This window comes from Garra rufa, chromosome 14 (genome assembly GCF_049309525.1).
Source record: "Garra rufa chromosome 14, GarRuf1.0, whole genome shotgun sequence".
Lineage (NCBI taxonomy): Eukaryota > Metazoa > Chordata > Actinopteri > Cypriniformes > Cyprinidae > Garra > Garra rufa.
In genome coordinates, this window is record NC_133374.1 from 22,467,553 (window position 1) to 22,489,500 (window position 21,948).

Consider the following 21,948-nt stretch of genomic DNA (forward strand, 5'->3'; position numbering starts at 1 on the left):
TATATATATATATATATATATATATGTATATATATATAATAGGTTTATATTTGCATTATTCTATAACTGAAAACTTTTTTTGTTATTTTTACAAGTAAAGTACGATTAGAATCAGTTTTCTGTAACAGTATTAAATGTCAAAGTCTGAGAACGTAAATTAAGAGTCTATTGTGTATAAATCATCTGAAACATAAAGTGTTGCATCATCTCCTGGGAATACAACATTATGAATCCCAGAAATGTGATAATGTGCCACAAGCTATGAAACACAGAACGCCAAAAATAGCCTTTGTTCGTCTGGCCCGCATGCGAGCATCATCTATTGTACTCTAAGAGCTGCTGGGTCAAGACACCCCTGCTAAAGGCTAAAGGCCCAGTTTTAACCGAGTGTTGGTGATATCTGACAAAGAACTTTGTATGAAGCACATACGCTTGTTTGTGCCAAAAAGCCCCTCGGTGTGAGAACATGTTTCACATATTATGCATGGATGCATCACACCTTGATGATTTTCACTTCTTGTCCTCTGAACAAAACAACTTGTGCAAGCAATCTAGATACCTGTGTTCTTTAATCTTATTCTCAGTTGAGATGAATTCATGTGACTGCAGCTCACAGAGATCACTAAATATCATTTGTAAAGGTGTGAAGTATGAGAATCATATTTGTTTAGGAAGTCAAACCACCTGCGCAGCCAGATAAGGACAGAATCCTTCGGGTACGGTTTGTACTTTATTTATAATCCATAATTCATACATTTAAAACATCCCTATGAATACGAATTTACAACAACTTCATGTTGGGATAAATATTTTAGCCATACCGAAGACATGGTCAGAGCCGGACAGTAACGGAGTACATTTACTTGAGTACAGTACTTAAGTACAATTTTGAGGGATCTGTACTTTACTCAAGTATCATTTTTGGGGAGTACTCATGACTTTACTCAAGTACATTTGAGAGGCAAATATTGTACTCTTTACTCCACTACATTTCTATCCATAACCGTGAGTACCCATTACTACTTCTAAAAAAAGGAAAAAAGAAAAATCTCGGAAACCCTCAATTTGTTGTTTCCCTCTCAAACGCGATTGGATTGTGCAGGCGCCACTGAGTGGGACAGTCTATCAGCAATCACCTTCAGCTTTCTGCCAAAATCAACTCCATAGTCAGATAATGATTTAGATAAGAGACGAAACCAAGGACCAAACAATGGATAAAGACGCAGCAGGTTCATCCCGGGAATGTGCCAACCTGTGGCCCCAGTTCAGAGTTGTGTCAGAACATTGCTATATTGCCTTCTTTGCTGGTTTAGGTTTATTGATTTGATTGATGAAAAAACTGAGAAACTCACATGTACACACAATTGTTAGCTGAATTTTCTTTTCTGATATTACACATTAATGTAAGCTGAGCATTTGCTTTAATCTTCTTGAGTATGTGGTGTGTTTAACACAGTCAGGTTCAAATGTGGGTGCAGAAAAATCCATTAAAACTCCAAGGTATTAACATTAACATTTTTCATAACTCCATGTAGGACGTTTCTGTACATAAATGTAAGCACTGTGGCAGTAGTAATGCAATATTTAGAAAATGTACTCTTGGTACTCAAGTACTTTTAAAAACAAGTACTTCAGTACTTTTACTTAAGTAGACATCTGACTGTAGTACTTTTACTTGTACTTGAGTAAAATTTAGCAAGGGGTATCTGTACTTTTACTCAAGTAATGAAGCTGTGTACTCTGTCCGCCTCTGGACATGGTACAAGAGAACAGAAAGAAACACACAAAGAGAACCAAGCAGACAAATTTGTCATTGTGTCTTATCTCTTGTTCTAGTAATGTAGTATAACGTATATTGTAATTTAATCATATTTTGTGGAAGAAAAAATTGTGGATATCAAATTAATTTAAGATTCCTCTTAATGTCTGTAAAAAGATATACTGGGAATTCATACAGTGCGTAAAGACCGTTGTAATGAATAGAGCTCTGTTGTCAAATCATGATTCATGAATCCTTTACGATTGATGGCCTAATGCTATGTAAGTGCATATAAATAAATGATAGGAACGGTTGAGCATCTTAGTAATGCAACAGTACTAGTACAACACTACCACCTGCTGGTTCAAGAAAATTAAAACTAGCAACACCATTACTTTAAATTAATAAATTAGCAATGACATTGTCGCCCATTTTAAAATCAAATCATATAATAATAATAAATATAGCTGCAAGCAGCAATTAAGGGGTCAAGCACAACAGAGGTAAAATGAAGAGCAAAGGAGCAGTCTTTAATTACTCAGTAAAACCAGGGTTCTCCTCCAACCCTGCTCTTGGAGAGTTATCTTCCTGCAGACTTAAGTTCCAACCTTGCTTCAACACACCTGTCTGTAATTTAATAGCCCTGAATACCTTGATTAGTGTGTTGGATTAGAGTTGAATTATGGTAGCTCTCCAGAAGCAGGATTAAAGACCCCTGTCAAAGACATTTGTTGATACAGAATTTTACTAAACTCAAAATGGCCAATGCCCAAAAAGGCCAACATAGGAATTATATACTGTTCAATTTGGCAAGTCGTTCCGAATCTAACGAGACCAATATTATGTTTTTTTAGCTAAAATGGTCATAAATTATAAGCAGAAATGTCAGTGACCAGTATTGTCAATTTTGTACCCTCAGGTTATGCAAAGATATAACCTCATGCCCATTTTTGCACGAATTTCATCAAATTTGTTAACATGCTCTACGAAAATAGTTATTTCAAAAAGCTTTTGATAACATTTTGCCAGCATTGTCTGAAGACAGTCTGAGGCAATTTTGATGAAAATCGGACAAACCATCCAGGAGGAGTTCAAAAAAGTCGATTTTCGCAAAATTTAAAACTGCGAAAAACTGACCCAAATTTGAATCTGGTGTGTATTCGGCATGAGCCAAGGAATCACCTCATGGTTCAAAAGTTATTAGCAGAAATATGAGTGCAAATTTGGCCTATTGGTGGCACTACAGAGTTTAAATGAAAGATTCCAAATTTGCTATGATTAATATTCAGACTGTCCTATATCTGTGTGCCAAATTTTCCCGCAAGTCGTTCTATAGGCTGCTATAGACTCAAGAGTGGAAGGAGAAGAAAAAGAAAACTCGCTATTGAGCGGGCAAACCTAAGTAGTGTTAGGGGAGGGCCCACTGAGACATGATTTCAGACAAATGGTGATAAACTGTGTAACGGTCCAACTTCACAATTCAGTACTACATAGTTCACAGTCTTTGTAATATGTTTTCAGCAATACATTTTTAACATTCATAATCTGTTTAGAAACAATCCTCTGAATTACCTTTAAATTACCTTTAAATATGTTGCATTCCTGACTGTCTAGCTAATGGTTCGAGCACAAAATAAGGAGACAGAATGTTAAACTTGAATATAATAATATAACCCAACTAATGAGTCTCCAATTGCATTCACGTTTTTAACAAATATGTAGTTAAATCCGTTGTCAAAGTATATCTGTCTATGATGCCATGCAGCGGCAGAGGATCTGGTGTCTTCTCAAACTCCACTCTTAGTTATTACAAGAGTCAGTCGTCTGTACTTGTTAAGTACTCATATCTGGCTGCTGCAATAACTACTTTCCTGCATCCAGGTTATAGAAAATTCATTGCATTCAGTGAGATAAACTTTAATGTCCATTCTATATGCATGTGGAATAAATATGCAAGCTGCAGCATCCACACAAGGTGACACAAGCCGAACATGCCTAAACAACTTGTAAAAGTTGCATGTGACTGCAGATTATTTGAAATAAGCACAACCTCGAAAATGCCAGACAGGCATTATTTGAAAATAGTCATTTTAGTATCCAGGTATACACAACAGCTAGTTCTGCTCCCAAATCAGCAAGTTTTATAAACGAGTCATTGAGTTGTTCATTTAACCGATTCACTTAAAAACGCTGATTCTGGAATAGCATACTAGTATACTTTGTAGTTCTCTAATATCTTTTTATGACAGAAATAGTGAGAGTAGTATTAGCCTCTGGTAATGAGTGAGTCATTGAATCATTCACTCAAATAATTAAAAGTTTTATTTAATGCTGCTGTATTAACATGTACAGTTGAAGTCAAAAGTTTTCACACACCTTGCAGAATCTGCGAAATGTTAATTAGGCTATTTTACCAAAATAACAGGCAGCATACAACGTTTCCGTATAGTCCACAACAGAAAAATAATAATTGAATTTTTAAAAATTACCCTGTTCAAAAGTTTACATACACTTGATTCTTAATACTGGTTTGTTAACTGATTTTTGTTGTTGTTGTTGTTGTTTAGTGTTAGTTGATCATGAGGCCCTTGTTTATCCTGAACAGTTAAACTGCCTACTGATCTTCAAAAAAAATCCTTCAACTCCCACAAATTCTGTGTTTTTTCAGCATTTTTGTGTATTTGTACAATTATGTTGAGTGTTTTTGCTGTGTTCTATTTACATCATTACATTTTTACATTATTTACATTATTATATTACATTAATATAAGTTAAAATGCCAGCTGTTCTTCAGAAAAATCATTCAGGTCTCACAAATTCTGTGGTTTTTCAGCATTTTTGTGTATTTGAACCCTTTCCAACAATGACTGTATGATTTTGAGATCCATCTTTTTCACACTGAGGACAACTGAGGAACTCATATGCAACTATTACAGAAGGTTCAAACACTCACTAATGCTTCAGAAGGAAACACCATGCATTAAGAGCTGGGGGTGTAAACTTTTGAACAGAATGTGTACATTTATCTTATTTCACCTAAATACCATATTTTTTTCATTTAGTCTTGCCCTTCAGAAGCTACAGACAATACTTACATGTTTCTGAGAAGACATAATAAGTGAAATTTGTCATGATTCTCAAATGTAAAAAGTTTTCACCCCCCGGCTCTTAATGGATTTTTTTTTCCTTCTGGAGCATCAGTGAGCGTTTGAACCTCGTAATAGTTACATATGAGTCCATCAGTTGTCCTCAGTGTGAAAAGATGGATCTCAAAATCATACAGTCATTGTTGGAAAGGGTTCAAATATACAAAAATACTGAAAAACCACAGAATTTGTGGGACCTGAATGATTTTTCTGAAGAACAGCGGGCATTTTAACTTATATAAATAAAATAGAATAATGTAAATAATGTAAACATCTAATGATGTAAATAGAACACAGCAAAAACACTCATAATTGTACTGTTTTTATGCGTTCAGTTAGTGGTTCCCTAAAAGAAGTGACTTGAATCTAATAAAAGAGACATGACAGACTACATTCAGTGAGGAGGAGCAATGAGTCCGGGCAGCCTGCCAGAGATCAGCACAAACAAACTACACATGCAATGCCACTGGCCTGATGGCCTCACCCTTATTCTCCAAAACCTCATGACATCTGCAGGATCCGTTCATAATAGTCTACAAAGACTTCACTGCATATATGATTACACAGTAACACAGTAGGAGGTTGCCTCTTCCAAGAATTTAACTCATGCTGTAATCGGGCCTCTTAAACTGCCATGAACACCAGAAACGTTTTTACAGTTTACATTTCCCAGCTTAAGCTGTTTAATGAATTTATTTTATGTCTGGAAATGAAAAAGGACAAAAAAACAAACCACAAAGATGAAGAGGAAACAGGCTGTTGAAAAACTGTGTGCTTCCTTTCCTGACTGGCTTCCTATTCCTGAGGATAGTGTGCGTCTTTGAACGTGTCAGCTGCATTGCTGTCTATGCAGGGTCAGATAGCTCTCGGATTTCATTAATATTATCTTAATTTGTGTTCTGAAGATAAATGAAGCTCTAACAGGTTTGAAACGACAGGGTTAGTAATTAATCACAGAATTTGCATTTTTGGGTGAACTGTCCCTTTAAATCCTTTACTTCCAACTAAAACACAAGTCCTCTATTCATAATATTGTATTATCCAGTGAAAGAGTCATCTTGTCTGAATCAGGAGAGAAATATGCACAGAAGAAGCACTGTTTACAAGCAAAAACAATGTCAATGTGTCAATGGGAGGTGAGATGAGAGGACAACGGGGGAAGGATTTTTCTCATGGATTCTTTTATGGTATTTTGAGCAGAATCGATAGCTTAAAGTACAGTAAAGTAAAAACACTACTGATGGATTGTTGTTTTTTGTTTTTGTTTTTTTTTTAATACAAACATGCAGCTTTTCACTTCAGTGAAGTCATGTGGATTACTTATGGATTCTTGTGATGTTTTTATCAGCTCTTTGGACTCTCATTCTGACGGCACCCATAGAGTATTTTCACGACGCGTCATATTGGACATATTGGCGGCACTGAAAGTAAACAATTCCACTGAACTGAATGAAACTCATATTTTGCAGATTATTTCTGCTGAAAATGGTCAATTATTGTCATGTTTTGGGCTGTACTAATCGGTCAGACCGTACATTTAGAGTACTATAGACTACCAAACGTTTAACAAATCAAGGAGAAGAGTGCAAAAAAAAAACTGGAGGGACAAAAGGCTTTTGTGGTTGGCCAAACTGAACCAGGATTTCCAGGGCAAGAATCTTGACAACATTTGTGTTTGTTCTTATCATTTCCAGTCAGGTAGGTGAAATATTAGGCTAATATCTTAATTAACACAGCTTGTACATTTCTTTACCACCTATTAACTTTAGCTGGTTTATGCTGGTCCTTTGCTGGTTTATTCTGGTCTTTGACCAGCTGACTAGCAAAAACCAGTAAAGCACCAGCACAAACCAGCTAAAACCAGCATCCTAGCATTAAAACCTACCTAACCAGCATATGCTGTTTTTTTCAACAGGGTTAGCTGCTTCCAAACGTTTTTTCCGTGGTTTAGACATTATAAATTAGCTAAACAACATATTCAGTAGTACATTAACCGTGCAATCCATGCTGTTGTTTACATCCGAGTATCGCCAATATGACCGCGCATCTGACTGAACAAATCCTGAGGTAAGTGCAAACCCTCTATATACCTCAGAGGATCCATTGGTGAGCAAGTGATGCAATGCTAAATTTCTCCAAATCTGTTCCAATGAAGAAACCAACTCATCTACATCTTGAAAAGCCTGAGTGTGAGTAAATTCAGTAAATTAAAAATTTTGAGTTAACTATTCCTTTAGCTGAAAATCCCACAGTGGTTTACTAAGTAACTTAATATTTAAAAAATAAAAACAAACACACACATAAATGCATTTGTATAATCTTTTTTAAACTGTTACATTTGTTAAGTAATTTATTATTAGCTTGCTGATTAAAATTCCCGAACAGACAATAAAAATCACCGTAGAAAAAAACTACTTCGGAACATTTTGAAAATTCACACGTAATGAGAGTGGGAGCGCAAAAACAGCCACAACAGTTTCTGCTAGCAGGCACGTTCATTCGGAGACTCGAGCAGCCTTTCTTGAGTCAGAGCGAAAACTTGCCTGCGTTTGTTTCATCTGACAAGCGGGACGTTTTGCCAGGATCTAGAAATAGTCGTGTCGTGGCATTCGCACACCCTTTGAAACTATGTAGAGATGGAGTTCATGAAACTGATCGGAACTGTTTTGGCAGTTTGTTTCCATCCCTGCTGCGCATCAAGCGCATTCGGTGGTGAGTTTGTGCTTATTTTTGTAAAATGTCGGTTCAACACAGTGATTTTCAAATTATCTTGCTCCGTTAGACTTTGTATGCTTCTTGAATGCACAATATGACAGTTTAATAATACGTTAATTTCGATTACAAGACTGCAGTCTTTTAAAAATAAAGATTTCTTAAGTTTGTTTTGCACGGCCACATTTAACGAATATACTGTACGCGTCTGGTGCAACAAACGAGTTCTTTTATGTAACGTTACAGTGGTTTGTTTACGGACAGTTTTCGAATAAAGAAGGGTTTTATATTTGGGTCACAGCTGTTTTTTAGTCAGGGAGGATATGGCTGATGGCTGTTGCACACATGACTTTGCTTGAGACTATTTTCCGCCTGACAGTTTGTGGAAGTTCTCCTGGTTTCTTCCTCCTCGCTTTGCTAGTAAATGTCCCTGTGCCAACTTTCCTATAACAGTTCCTACAATGTTTCCATAATAGTACTTTAGGTTCAACACTAACATCGGTGGTCTGTTTTGCAGATCACAGGATATGCCGGAGAGGGACAGAGAAGCCCTGCTATAAGATCACAAGCTTCCAGGACAGCAGGCTCAGAGCAAGCTTTGAGGCAGCCAGACAGAAATGCAGGGAGGACGATGGAGAGCTGCTCAGTATTGAGACCGAGAGCGAGCAGCGTCTGGTGGAGAGATTTGTTCAGGAGCTCAGGGCCTCTGATGGAGATTTCTGGATTGGGCTACGAAGGAGCTCGCAATATAATGCTGATTGTTCATCACAGTATTACTGGTTGGATTACAGTCGGGCCACATTCAGGTAGGAGATTTGGAGTAATAACATGCTGAAATATTCTTATAATTGATTGGTTGATTATTTTATTATGGCTATTTTACATGTTTGGTTTTTAAAGGAATAGTTTACCCCGAAATTATTATTCTGTCATTATTTCCAAATCCTTCCTTTCTTCACAAAAGGAGATATTTTGAATATTGTTCTGGTTGCGATTACAATAAATGGGGACTAAAGCTTTCAGCCTTCAAAAAGGCCACAAAAACCTCATAAAATGGTTTATATACCATTGTTGTTCATGTTAATTAAAACTAAAAGTCCATACTACTAAATAGATAAATTGAAATAAAGCTGAAATAAAATAAAATATACATATTTTATAATAGAAATTGAAAATGTAAAATTAGAAATGGCCTTGGCAAGTAACTGAAGTTTTATAACTGAAAGTAAAAGAAAGTAAAAGTAAAACACAAAATTAAAATGAAAACTAAATGGAAATAAAAAAAATAAAGCTATATAGAAATTTAAAAGAAAAAATGAAAAAAAAAAAAAAATGACTAAAACTCTAAATTAAAATGAAAACTGTAAATGGAAATAAAAAAAAATAAAGCTATATAGAAATGTAAAAGAAAAAATGAAAAAAAAAATGACTAAAACTCTAAATTAAAATGAAAACTGTAAATGGAAATAAAAAAATAAAGCTATATAGAAATGTAAAAGAAAAAAACAAAAAAAACAAAACAAAAAAAAAAGACTAAAACTCAAAATTAAAATGAAACCTGTAAATGGTAATAGAAAAAATTAAAGCTGTCCAGAAAAAAAATGCAAAAACACCTAACAAAATGACTAAAACTCAAAATTAAAATGAAAACTGTAAGTGGAAATAAAAAATTAAAACTGTATAGAAATACTAAAAAAAACTAACAAAATTACTAAAACTCAAAATAAAATTAAAATGAAAACTGTAAATATAAAAATGTATGCTAGTTTAAAAAAAAACAATAGTAGTATATAAATAATATTCTGTATTTTATTGATTTATACTATATTGTAAATCTTTTGAATCATGATGGTGAGTAAATGATGACAGAAAAACAGAATTTTTTTTTTTTTTTTTTTTTTGGTGAACTATCCCTTTAAGTGACAGCAAAATAGTTAAGGGTTAGTTCATCCAAAAATAAAAAATGAAAATTGTCATTAATTACTTACTCTCATGTCGTTCCAAACCTGTAGGACCCTTGTTGATCTTTGGAACACAAATCACGATATTTTTTAAGAAATCAAAGAGCTTTCTGACCCTGCATAGACAGCAACGCAACTACCATGTTTAAGGCCCAGAAAGGTAGGAAGAACGTTGTTAAAATAGTGGTTATGGTACTCTTGCTAACGTGCATCGAAGACTGACACAGAAGAGAAGAAATTGTTGAATAAAATCATTATTTTTGTTTTCTTTGTGCACAAAAAGTATTCTCGTAGCTTCATGAAATTAAGGTTGAACCACTGATGTCACATGGACTATTTTAACAATGTCCTTACTATCTTTCTGGGCCTTGAATATGTCAGTTGCGTTGCTGTCTATGGAGGATCAGAGAGCTCTTGGATTTTATCAAAAATATCTTAATTTGTGTTCTGAAGATGAACAAAAGTCTTATGGGTTTGGAACGACATGAGGATGAGTAATTAATGACAGAATTTTAATTTTTTTGGTGGACTGTCCCTAATGTGATATAGAATTTTCAGCGAGTCTGTTGATTTTCCAGGAACTGGCTGGTGACAGAGCCCTCGTGTGGCCTTGATCAATGTGTGGCGTTAATCTACAGGCCCTCGTCTTCTGCTGGCCGGAAGGAGCACAACCTGTTCAAGTGGACTGACTACAGTTGCAATTCCAAGAATAATTTCATCTGCAAGTACTCAGATGGTAGGTTTTTTATGTTAATGGTAGCTGTCACATTAAGATATTTAATAAGCAACAAATCTAAGACAAGCATCTTTAGTGTAAACATATTATGTAAGAGAACTTCAAATGTAAACTGTGCTGCCTCCTGTATGTGTTTAGAAAAGCATCCTGTCCCCACTCCAGCAGGAAATATTACTACACACACAGGTAAACAAATCCTTAAAGGAACACTCCACTTTTTTTGGAAATAGGCTCATTCTCCAACTCCCCCCGAGTTAATAAGTTGAGTTTTACCGTTTTGAAATCCATTCAGCCGTTCTCCTGTTCTGGCGATATCACTTTTAGCGTAGCTTAGCATAGATCATTGAATCCTATTAGACCAATAGCATTGCGTTCAAAAATGACCAACGAGTTTCCATATTTGTCCTATTTAAAACTTGACTCTTCTGAACTACACTTCCATTCCGGCGTAATAGTCAAGGAAGTTTGCTGCCGTAATATGGCCGAAGCAGGCGGAGTATTATCAGAAATGAGTTCCCAGTTAGTTTAGCATTTGCACATGTGCTGCGTGATATTACTGCTCCTGCTTCAGCCTTATTACGGCAGCAAACTTCCTTGACTATTACGCCGGAATGGAGTGTAGTTCCTAATCTTATCGGCCTAGAAAATTTAAGCTTTGCATTTCCACCGGTCTTAGTACACGATATAACTACAGAAGAGTCAAGTTTTAAATAGGACAAATATCCAAACTCGTTGGTCATTTTTGAACGTGATGCTATTGGTCTAATAGGATTCAATGATCTATGCAAAGCTATGCTAAAAGTGATATTGCCAGAACAGGAGAACGGCTGAATGGATTTCAAAACGGTAAAACTCAACTTATTAACTCAGGGGGAGTTGGAGAATGAGCCTATTTCCAAAAAAAGTGGAGTGTTCCTTTAAGTTTTATCTTGTTCGTTTTTTTTTTTAGTTTTTTTTTTGACGCAATTATGGTTGTAATAATCTTCTGTTTTACTTATTAATATATATTATATTAAAGGTCCACTGAAGTGCTTTAAAACATGCAGCATTATTCTATGTGTTGACGTTATTTCAACTGAAACGGGAAAACAGGGTGGGACATTTCAAGCAGTCATGTCCTCTTTTTTTAAAAAGCCAATAGTGTTTTGTTTACATCACAGCTTGGGCCGGAGCCGTTGAGCTCAGTAAAGCTGCATTTGACAGTGTATGATAGCCACAATCTCACATGTTATAAAATATAGCATTCTGTGTAAAATTCAAATGGGTCAGATATGTTTTGTGGTCTGCGCTGACTCACGCATATGATCCGTGTCCCTGGACCGGAGCAGACTGTGTGCCCGCTGTGGCCAGACTTCATTCACCCCAACTGAATGCATATTTACACTGTCTGAATAGTTCCCGATCCTCTATATAGTGCATTACATGCCATTCACCGTGCAGAAAATACAAATTCTGTGAACAAGTGACTGATTTCAGCCGCAGCTTCAGTGTCAGTTTATAGTATAGGAGGCCCGACTCTTTGGATTCTAGAGAGCATTTGATTGGATAGAAAGTTTGATGAAAAGCTGAAGTTTTTTTTTTTTTTTTTTTTTTAAATAGTACCTTTAATTATAAATGAAACTAAATTATAGCCCACATAACTTGAAGATTAAAGGGATAGTTCCCAAAACAAGGTTTCCACAGGTCCTCAAAAAGTCTTACATTTAGTTCTGTCAAATTGAAGGTCATAAAAGGTCTTAAATGGTACAAGAAGGTCTTAATTATGATTTTAATAAGTCTTAAATTTGGGGACGGAAAGATTGGCAATATGGCTAAATGTGACGATTAAACTTCAAAAGGCCATGATTTTATTAAATAAACACGAGCGCTACACTTTTCAAACCATTATTTCTGCTATTCCAAAAGTGCCACCTGCTGGCAAAGAACAAACTTATATTTCAGTAAGCCCTTCTGCTGTTTTTTTTACTCTCTGTAAATCATGCTTTTTTGCGCTCATTTTACAGTTTAATATTTTACCGTAATTGCCCTACCCACTCATATAGTATTAATTTTATTTGCGCAGGTCATAAAAAAAAGATCTTAAAAAGACTTAAATTTGAGCTTAAACTCAAACTCAACTCAACTTAAACTTTAACTATCAACTAAAACTTCATTTAAAATCTTTTTCAGTAATTAAAATAAAGATGAAATAAAATCAATATTAGATCAAAAAAATTAAAGAAAAGTGCAAGTTGAAGTAATAAAATGATTAAAGCTAAATAGAAATATTGAAATAAAAAATCAGTAGACAAAAGCATATAACAAAATTACTTAAAATGAAAAGTGAATATATTCAAATAAAAGCTGATTCAAAATATTAATACGTAATATAGTAGTGTATACATAATACTAAAATAAAACAAAACTTTTAATCACATGTGGAAAAGCAATAACATTCTGCTAAAATTCCTTGATGCTCCAGAAGGAATGAAAATTATATAGGTTTATATAAGACAAGAGGATGTGTAAATAAGGACAGACTTTTAATTTTGGGGTGAATTATTAGTTTTAAAAGATGGATAACAATGCATACAATGACCTCTAGTGGTGAAAGCAAAATTATGCTTTTGCTTACTTTAGTCAGGCTCAAAATCCATAATGAGTCAATTATTAAAGGGATAGTTCACCCAAAACTAAAAGACTCACTCTCATGTCGTTCCAAATCCGTAAAACCTTTGTTCGCTTCGGAATATATTTTTGATGAAATCTGAGGTCTCTCTGACCCTCCATAGACAGTAAGGGTACTACCACGTTCAAGACACAAAAACGTAGTAAGGACTTCATTAAAATAGTCTGTGACTTAAATTGAACCTTAATTTTATTAAGTTATGACAACTTTTTGACCGTGGTAGTACCCTTGCTGTCTATGGAGGGTCAGAAAGCTCAAAAACATCTAGATTTGTGTTGAAGATGAACAAAGGTCTTACGGGTTTGGCACGACATAAGGGTAAGCAATTAATAAGAGAATTTTCATTTTTGTGTGAACTGCCCCTTTAAGGCCAAACACATAAATGCTTATTTATCATTCCCAGTGATTCTTGTTTTTAGGTACTGATGACCTTACTCTGGTGCCAAAGCACCCACCCATCACAGTGGACAATGACAGGATAAAAACTGAACTCTCTGAGTCATCAGGTATGATAGATATGATATATTTTCTGCATATTAACTTTTTAAAATAATGATGGAGTTTCTCTTAGTTTCTATTTCAGATGACACTAATATTTACTACATCCTCCTTGCCATTCTGCCTGTAATGCTGCTGTTGATATTGATCGTCTCAGGCGTATTCTGTTTCAGAGTCATGTCAAGAAGGTGTGTATTGGACATTTCTACCATTTCTCAGTTTGTTATTCTCTATGAACTATTTTGCCGTCTAACATGCTGTCTGACTGTGTCTTTGCAGGAGAAAAGAACAGAATGAAATCTACGCCGTGCCAGGACAATGGGTGCGTCCATTAGCTCCAAAAAGTCAGAATGATTACGAGCGCACTAACAAATTCAACCAGTCCGGAGCTCATCTGGAGTATATGAGCTCTGAAATTAACAGAACATTTATTATGACATCTGCAAACACTCAGTTTGAGGACTATGAGAACGTCCCAAGCCGCCCCACGCAGTGCGGGTTTGTCACTAACGACATCTACGAGACCTGCCGGAGCTCCTCGGCGGTCGAGGCCGGATGGGTGGACAATGACATCTATGGATACTAAAACACTATACAGTGTATAGTGACTGGTAAAGGCTGTCTCACCATGTTTGATCTCATCTTCAGTCTGTATGCTCTTTGATGTGACCCGATAAGGAAGCCAGTGGGGGTCCAATGCAGGGGCGTAAAGATTCCCATAACTGACTGTACAAAGAAGCATAAAGGTGTCATCGGCTTGTGAGCGCTTCCTCTGTGGAAGCTGGCATCCTGGAACAGGACCTTCCACTTGGAAATTCACAAAACAGTGTGCTGACCTCTCAGCCCATCTCAACAACATCCGTCTGTGTCTCTCAGAATGGCCTCTCTAAAGGATACCTACTGTTGTTCCCTGGTTTTAAAAGACTGCGGAGTTGCTTTGTAAGCTCTTTTGTGTAAAAACAGAATTAAAGGACTTGTACGTAAACATTATTGTAACATATTGAATGTATTTTGCTTTTGAGTATCAAATTATGAGCAGGAAGATAAAGAGTTTTTGCTGTATTTGGATTGTAAATGATATGTTGTCTGTCCTTATAATAATAATAATAATAGCTTTGTCAAATTATTTGGACTTATTCTTAAAGGAGTAGTTCACTTTCAGAACAACAATTTACAGATAATTTACTCACCCCCTTGTCATCCAAGATGTTTGTCTTTTTTTCTTCAGTCGTCAAGAAATTATGTTTTTTAAGATAAACATTTCTGGAAATTTCTCCATATAATGGACTTAAATGGTGCCCCGATTTTCGAATCTTCAAAATGCCGTTTTAATGCAGTTTAAATGCAGCTTCAAATGGCTGTAAACAATCCCAGCCGACGAAGAAGGGTCTTGTCTACCGAAACGTTCGGTCATTTTCTTAGAAAAATATATTTTTATATACCTTTTAAGCACTGAAACTCGTCCAGCGTTAGGGCTTGTAGTGCGCGTTCCCGACTCCACGTACTCGCGTAACGTATGCGAAACTACAGACCCAGTGTTTACAAAGCGAACTTGAGAAGAGAGAAGTGCAACGCAATCAAATACTCTTTAGCAACAAGGTACAACATAAAGTACAACGATGTTGGACGACTTTGAAGCTGGAGGAGCACATGAGATGGAGTTTTTCACTGTTTCCTACCTTTTTGAGCCGGAATACACAGACGATGAACTCTGTCAGAGAGAGAAAACTGCGGCGGCAACACAAGCTTCGGGCAGACCGCGTTCAAACGAGAAGAGATGGTGGTGCAAGTGTGGAAAATGCCAGCCATTTCCAACGGAGCAGGAATCTCAGTGCTGTCACGACTGGACCACATCTGTTCCACTGTTACAAACAATCGGCGAGTGATGGGACTGCTTCAAGCATTCGCTGCGTTACGGAGCACAGTGGACATAGCATGTAGAGTCGGGAACGCGCACTACAAGCCTTAGTGCTGGACGAGTTTCAGTGCTTAAAAGGTATGTAAAAATATATTTTTCTAAGAAAATGACCGAACGTTTCGGTAGACAAGACCCTTCTTCGTCGGCTGGGATTGTTTACAGCCATTTGAAGCCACATTTAAACGCCATTTTGAAGATTGAAAAATCGGGGCACCATTTAAGTCCATTATATGGAGAAATTTCCAGATATGTTCATCTCAAAAAATATAATTTCTTGACGACTGAAGAAAAAAAGACATAAATATCTTGGATGTCAAGGGGGTGAGTAAATTATCTGTAAATTGTTGTTCTGAAAGTGAACTACTCCTTTAAGCACAGAATAGCTTTTAATTAATGTTTTTGTGTTTAATCAACATTGTTTGTTGATTAAACACAAATTTAATAGCAGGCCTGGAGAGGAAGAATGTATATTTTATAGCAAATATACAGTTAAGGACAAAAGTTTACATACACTTTGCAGAATCTGCAAAATGTTAATTATTTTACCAAAATAAAAGTTAAGCGATAGTTGTTCATGAGTCCATTGTTTGTCCTGAACAGTTAAACTGCCTGCTGCTCTTCAGAAAAATCCTTCTGGTCCCGCAAATTATATGGTTTTACCATTCTTGTGTATTTGAACCCTTTCCAACAATGACTGTATGATTTTGAGATCCATCTTTTCACACTGAGGACAACTAAATGGCTCACATGCAACTACAGAAGGTTCAAACACTCACAAATGCTTCAGAAGGAAAAATGATGCATTAAGTCAGGGGTGAAAACATTTTGAATTTGAAGATCAGGGTAAATTTAACTTATTTTGTCTTCTGGGAAACTCTGTAGCTTCTGAAGGGCAGTACTAAATAGGAAAAAATATGATATTTAGGCAAAAAAGAAAAATGTTCAAAAGTTTACACCCCTGGCTCTTAATGCATTGTGTTTCCTTCTGAAGCATCAGTGAGCGTTTGAACCTTCTGTAATAGTTGCATATGAGTCTTTTCAGTTAAAATACGCAAAAAAGCTGAAAAACCAAAGAATTTGTGGGACCTGAAGGATTTCTGAAGAACAGCAGGCTGTTCAGGACAAACAAGGGACTCATGAACAACTATCACTAAAAAAAAAAAAAAAAAAAAACCCAGCTGGGGATCATTCAGAACAACACAATATTAAGAATCCAATTATTTCCTCTTGAGGACTTTATGTAAACATCTTCTATGTGAAATATCATATCAAGGTAAGTACTAAATAAAAAATAACATGCATTTTGTATGATCCGATTCTGCAAGGTGTATGTAAACTTTTGACCTCAGCTGTACATTATGCTTAACTAATTAGTAAGAACTTGAGTCTGACCTTGAAACAGTGTAACCCTAACAAATTATTTAATTGTATTTGATAAAAAAATAAACGTTTTTTAAATCTCATTCAGTGGCTTTTTTGAGAATGCTAAGAACAGATAGCCTTTTCCACATCGTCAAATGTCATTGCTACATGCTCACAACTTCACATTGGGTTCAGATGAGTCATTTTCCAAACCGTTTCACATTTTGTACCCTTTTAGCGACTGCGTCACGTCTGTTTATTGCAAATATTTTAAGCTAAACGTTATTCTTTGGAAATCCATTATTATTCAGCTGAGTTCCCTGACGTAGGAGCAGTCAAGTGTTTTATTAGGCCTGAGTGACTGGCTGCACTACATCATGTGACCGTCAGATGTCGCCATACGACAGGCCACGTACAAAAAACTGAATTACGTGCAGCTTTGAGGACATATTTGTTGTACTTATGTCATGGAGGTGTTTAAATTTCATTTTCCAATACAAATCATGCACTGTCTGTAATGCGTTTCTACGCTTGCATACTCGATATGAACGACTTGTTTATTAAACTGTTGTGTAAACAGCTCAGTTCATTCTGCAAAGACTCATTTAATGTTTGTAACAAATATCTGCTTTACATGATCATGATTATGTAATTGAGCAAATATGTGCCACGCCTGCTTTGATGTCTACAGGGTTGGGTTGCAAACACTTGACTTAGTGGCCTAGATGTCAAAATGTGATTACTTAAAGCAGAGGTTGTCAAACTAGGGTCCGGGGACCTCCAGGAGGCCTCAAAGGGGTTCGTGGAAATGTTAGTAATAGTAATCGATTAAATAAACATTAAAAGTTAGAAATAAATTAGAGAATATATTTTAACAAAGTAAAATAATGCATCAGTACTTATTAGAAGCGTATATGCTTTTATAATATTTCACTGTGAATTTATAGCAAAAAATGTTTTTTCAAGATTCCTTTTCAATTTGAGAATGACGTTTCCTCACACGAGGATCGTTATGTTTGGAGGGTCCGCGCCATTTCAAAGTTTGAAATCCGCAGACTTACATACACTTGCTTTTAAGATCCAACAAAGGCAGAAAAGCACAGCGTGCAGCTTTCAAACAGCGAGCACGTCGCCTTCGGCTCTCATTCCTCGACTGAAGTACGCGAGAGACTTTATCAAAGTTGCTGGCGGCAGGGTTTCACAGCCAGCGCTCGAGCAAACAGAGCGGCGCTCTGGCCGTTGACGTAAGAGGTGGGTCTGGTCGTCTTGGAAACGAATTGGCACTGGAGTGTGGAAGCGCTCGGAAGCTCCGCCCCTTGTACAAATACCCCTATAGGCTCTGACGTCAATGCACGTCAGCCAGAGAACATGATGCCTCCTGCAAGTCAACTCGTGTACTCTCGCAAACACAGCTGAAATATTAGAGCTCTATTGTATTGGAGGAGGTGGCGTGACACATCGCCGCGCTCCAAAAACGTTCTCCCTGCTTCTCCTGGTAAGACTGGAGCGGACCGTCAGCGAGCAACCCTGGCCGGCACGCTGGCATTTCTACACGTTTTAGCCTCTGCCGACCTCGTTATCTTGAGGCTCAAGTGGCAGGTCTCTATCTTCTCACCCCAAACACCCTAGTGTTTCACTAACAGCATGGTCATGGCTGACTGTCACCAAAAGCCAGTGCTCAGGGGTCCCGTCCGAGTGGGCTTCTACGATATCGAGCGGACTCTTGGAAAGGGCAATTTCGCGGTTGTAAAACTGGCAAGACATCGTATAACCAAGACAGAGGTGAGTTGAGAATATATCAGCTGCACACTCATACGAGAGAGTCCTTCAACTAACCCTTGTGCACAGATACAAGTTACACTTTTGCTCCCACTGGCTTGATTATATCACACATATTGTTGATACTAGTTATGTGGGGACTTGCTAGTATCTTTGGCTAATAAACAATCTGTTTGTTTGAAGCAGTGTCAGATTTTTTGTTTTATAAAGGAGACACCTGGAATTGATTCTTAGGAACGTTTTATAACTTCAAATCATGGCTGATTTATTTTACTTGAATATTTGTAACCATTCTGTCCAAATGTTATTAATTAAAATCAGTAATTTTAATATAATTTTTTTTTTATCAAGCCCATATCCAGATATATAAAATGGCATATAAAATAACACAAAAACAGAATTTATTTGTAATAACAGGGGCATTGTTGTCACTTCAGTTGCATTTGATCATTTCTGACCATTGTTTTCAAAATTTATGTTAAATACTGAAATTAAAATAAGTGTTTTTATTATAAAATCAAATTATCATCAAGCCCATATCCAGATGTATAAAATGTTATATAAAATAACAGTAAAAAACAAGAATTAATTTGTAATATCAGAGGCATTTCTGTCGCTTCAGTGACATTTTTGTTTATTCCTGACCACTGTTTTTAATAGTTTTTATGTTTATAACCATTTGTTTTCAAAATTATGTTAAATATTTCAATTAAAATGTGTTTTTATTATAAAATAAAATTATCATGTATAAAATGTTATATAAAATAACAATTATTTGTGATATCAGAGACATTTTTGTCGCTTCAGTGTCATTTTTGTTTATTTCTGACCACTGTTTATAATAGTTTTTGTTTATAACTATTTGTTTTCAATATGTATTATAGATATTGCAATTAAAATATGTGTTTTTATTGTAAAATGAAGTTTTTATTAAGCCCATCAAACTTTGTTAAATACTGAAATTAAGTGTTTTTATAAAATGTTATATAAAAATGTTATCATCAATTATCATCAAGCCCATATCCAGATGTATAAAATGTTATATAAAATAACATAAAAAAATTAATAATTTGTAGTTTCAGAGGCATTTTTTGTTGCTTCAGTTGGATTTTTGTTTATTTCTGTTTATTATATATTTTCTGTTTGTTTATAACCATTTGTTTTGAAAATATATATTTAAATATTAAAATTAAAGTGTTTTTTATTATATAATAAAATATCAAGCCCATATCCAGATATATAAAATGTTATATGAAATAACATAAAAAAAGTCAAATAAAAACAATTAATTTGTAATACTGGAGGCATTTTTGTCGCTTCAGTTCCATTTTTGTTCATTTCTGACCATGGCCTGAAGTATGTTGACTTTTTTAATAGTTTTTATGTTCATAACCATTTGTTTTCAAAATGTACGGAAAATATTAAAATTGAAATGAGTGTTTTTTTTTTTTATTATAAAATAAAATCATCAAGCCCATATCCAGATATATAAAATCTTATATGAAATAACATAAAAAAACAACAATTAATTTGTAATATCAGAGGCATTTGTCACATCCGTTGCATTTTTGTTTATTTCTGACCATGGTCTGAAGTGTTTTAACCTTTTAAAATGTTTTTCATGTTTATAACCGTTAGTTTTCACAATTATTTTTTTATAAAATACAATCATCTCCAGATATATAAAATGTTATATGAAATGCCATTAAAAAACAACAATTAATTTGTAGTGTTGGAGGGATTTTTGTCGCTACAGTTGCTTTTTTTTGTTCATTTCTGATCATGGTCTGAAGTATGTTGACTTTTTGAATAGTTTTTGTGTTTATAACAATTTGTTTTCCAAATGTATGTGTAATATTACAAATAAAAGTCAGTGTTTTTATTATAAAATACAATCATCATCAGACCCCTATCTAGCTATGTTATGTAAAATTGTAATAATATATATATTTTTAAAAAATTATTTTGAGGCATTTCTGTCACTTTCAGTTGCATTTTAGTTCAGTTTCTGACCCTGGTCCGAAGTACATTGACTACAGTTGCATGCACTGATAAACGCATGTCCAGCAGCCTAACGCCTCATTGGAAATATGCAGAGTATTCAAAAAGTGCAGGGTGTCCAAAACTAGTTGTCAAAGAAAGACAAAGGCGGAGTACAATAGCAAGAAATTATGCTGGTTTAGTGCCCTTTAAATGTGGGCCACACTGTTGTGCATTTGTGCAGTGGTTGCATAAGCAAAGGGTGATTTTGTGATAATGAATGTCGTCTCTTCACAAAACCTGAGCCGATGTTTGTCTCACATGTCTTGCAGAGAAACCCTGCTTCGCACTGAATGCATGACGCAAGGTTACAGCGGTCACAGGAAATGTCATAAATTATTAATTTTTTTGTATTACTTTATTGTAGTTACACTCAGCTAGCTTTAAAAATCCAAGGCGATGACCTCTGGTGACATTGTGTTGCTTTGCAGTAAAGTTTGGGTTCAGGGTGTTATACAGTAGGTGCAAGCTGTAATCTACGCTTGGTCAGAGAGCTCCTGCGGTTTTCAGGCTGTCTGCAGATGTAGAGTTTAGCATTGGAGCAGAGTGTGAGGGGAGTTATGATATTTAACAGGATTATGTTGTTCACAGTCGATGCATCTCTGCAACGGCTGCCTTATGGCGGCTTCGTTTCTGTGGGGACGACACTGTCTCTTGTGTTTTGTGATTTCTCTGAGCTGTCTCATACAGAATGCACACGCTCTACATCCATGTGTCTTCTGCTTTGTGTATCGCCTGCATTGTTCATGGTTTCAACGGACAGTTGGATCACTGTTACTGCCAATGAGGATGACTAACCACATTCGCATATGACAGCTGATTCATAGTGATGTGCTCTAATGTTTTCAGTCAGTTACCGTTATGCTTTCCAAGGGTCAACAACAAGGCTGGCCCGGGGTCAGTGTGAGCCAGGCCAACAGACAGAACTGTCACTTGTCAAGTACATTTTGTCTCACTTGCGTTGACATGCGATTATGGTTTTATGCCTTTCAAATGTAAACATTAGAATTCATGAGAAAAATGGATTGTTGTTTTGCAAATTCTGCTATTTTTGATGTCACCAAGATGGTGCCTTGGCAAAAATAGATGATGTTTCGCTGATATTACGTGAAAACGAATCTTGGAAGTATCAGTTACAATTATTTATTTTAATTTGTGAGTCATTTTGTATATATTTGAATTCTTATATTAACATTTAATATATTTACATATATACACTACCAGTCAAAGGTTTTTGGACAGTAAGATATTTAAGTTTTTTTTTTCTTCTGCTTACCAAGCCTACAATTATTTGATCCAAAGTACAGCAAAAACAGTAACATTTTGAAATATTTTTACTATTTAAAATAATTCTTTTCTATTTGAATAT

The 21,948-nt window shown here is 35.6% G+C and overlaps 2 protein-coding genes across 3 annotated transcripts in view; both read left to right on the forward strand.

The window, feature by feature from the left end:
- The first annotated feature begins 7,412 nt into the window (after nucleotides 1-7,412).
- On the forward strand, nucleotides 7,413-16,861 carry laynb (layilin b). 2 transcript variants are annotated; one of them, XM_073817776.1, is made up of 7 exons: nucleotides 7,413-7,617; nucleotides 8,135-8,423; nucleotides 10,157-10,314; nucleotides 10,453-10,500; nucleotides 13,402-13,488; nucleotides 13,554-13,668; nucleotides 13,760-16,861. In XM_073817776.1, the coding sequence occupies exons 1-7, from the start codon at nucleotides 7,542-7,544 to the stop codon at nucleotides 14,064-14,066; spliced, it is 1,080 nt and encodes a 359-aa protein (XP_073673877.1). In that variant the 5' UTR covers nucleotides 7,413-7,541; the 3' UTR covers nucleotides 14,067-16,861. The 2 variants fall into 2 exon arrangements, with proteins under 2 accessions (XP_073673877.1, XP_073673878.1); XM_073817777.1 differs by having other exon boundaries at nucleotides 13,566-13,668.
- A 1,269-nt stretch (nucleotides 16,862-18,130) lies between these two features.
- sik2b (salt-inducible kinase 2b) overlaps nucleotides 18,131-21,948 on the forward strand; it is a 52,777-nt gene continuing 48,959 nt past the window's right edge. The window contains exon 1 of the mRNA XM_073817675.1: nucleotides 18,131-18,542. Coding sequence (XP_073673776.1) covers nucleotides 18,405-18,542 — 138 coding nt within the window. The 5' untranslated portion in view covers nucleotides 18,131-18,404. The remainder of the gene's footprint in view (nucleotides 18,543-21,948) is intronic.

What these genes read in the sequence shown, in the direction of transcription:
- laynb (XM_073817776.1), top strand. Translation starts at nt 7,542, where the DNA reads ATGGAGTTCATGAAACTGATCGGAACTGTTTTGGCAGTTTGTTTCCAT. An exon ending in TGAACTCTCTGAGTCATCAG is followed by an intron (nt 13,489 to 13,553) that starts GTATGATAGATA and finishes AGTTTCTCTTAG; the next exon opens with TTTCTATTTCAGATGACACT. An exon ending in TTCAGAGTCATGTCAAGAAG is followed by an intron (nt 13,669 to 13,759) that starts GTGTGTATTGGA and finishes GTGTCTTTGCAG; the next exon opens with GAGAAAAGAACAGAATGAAA.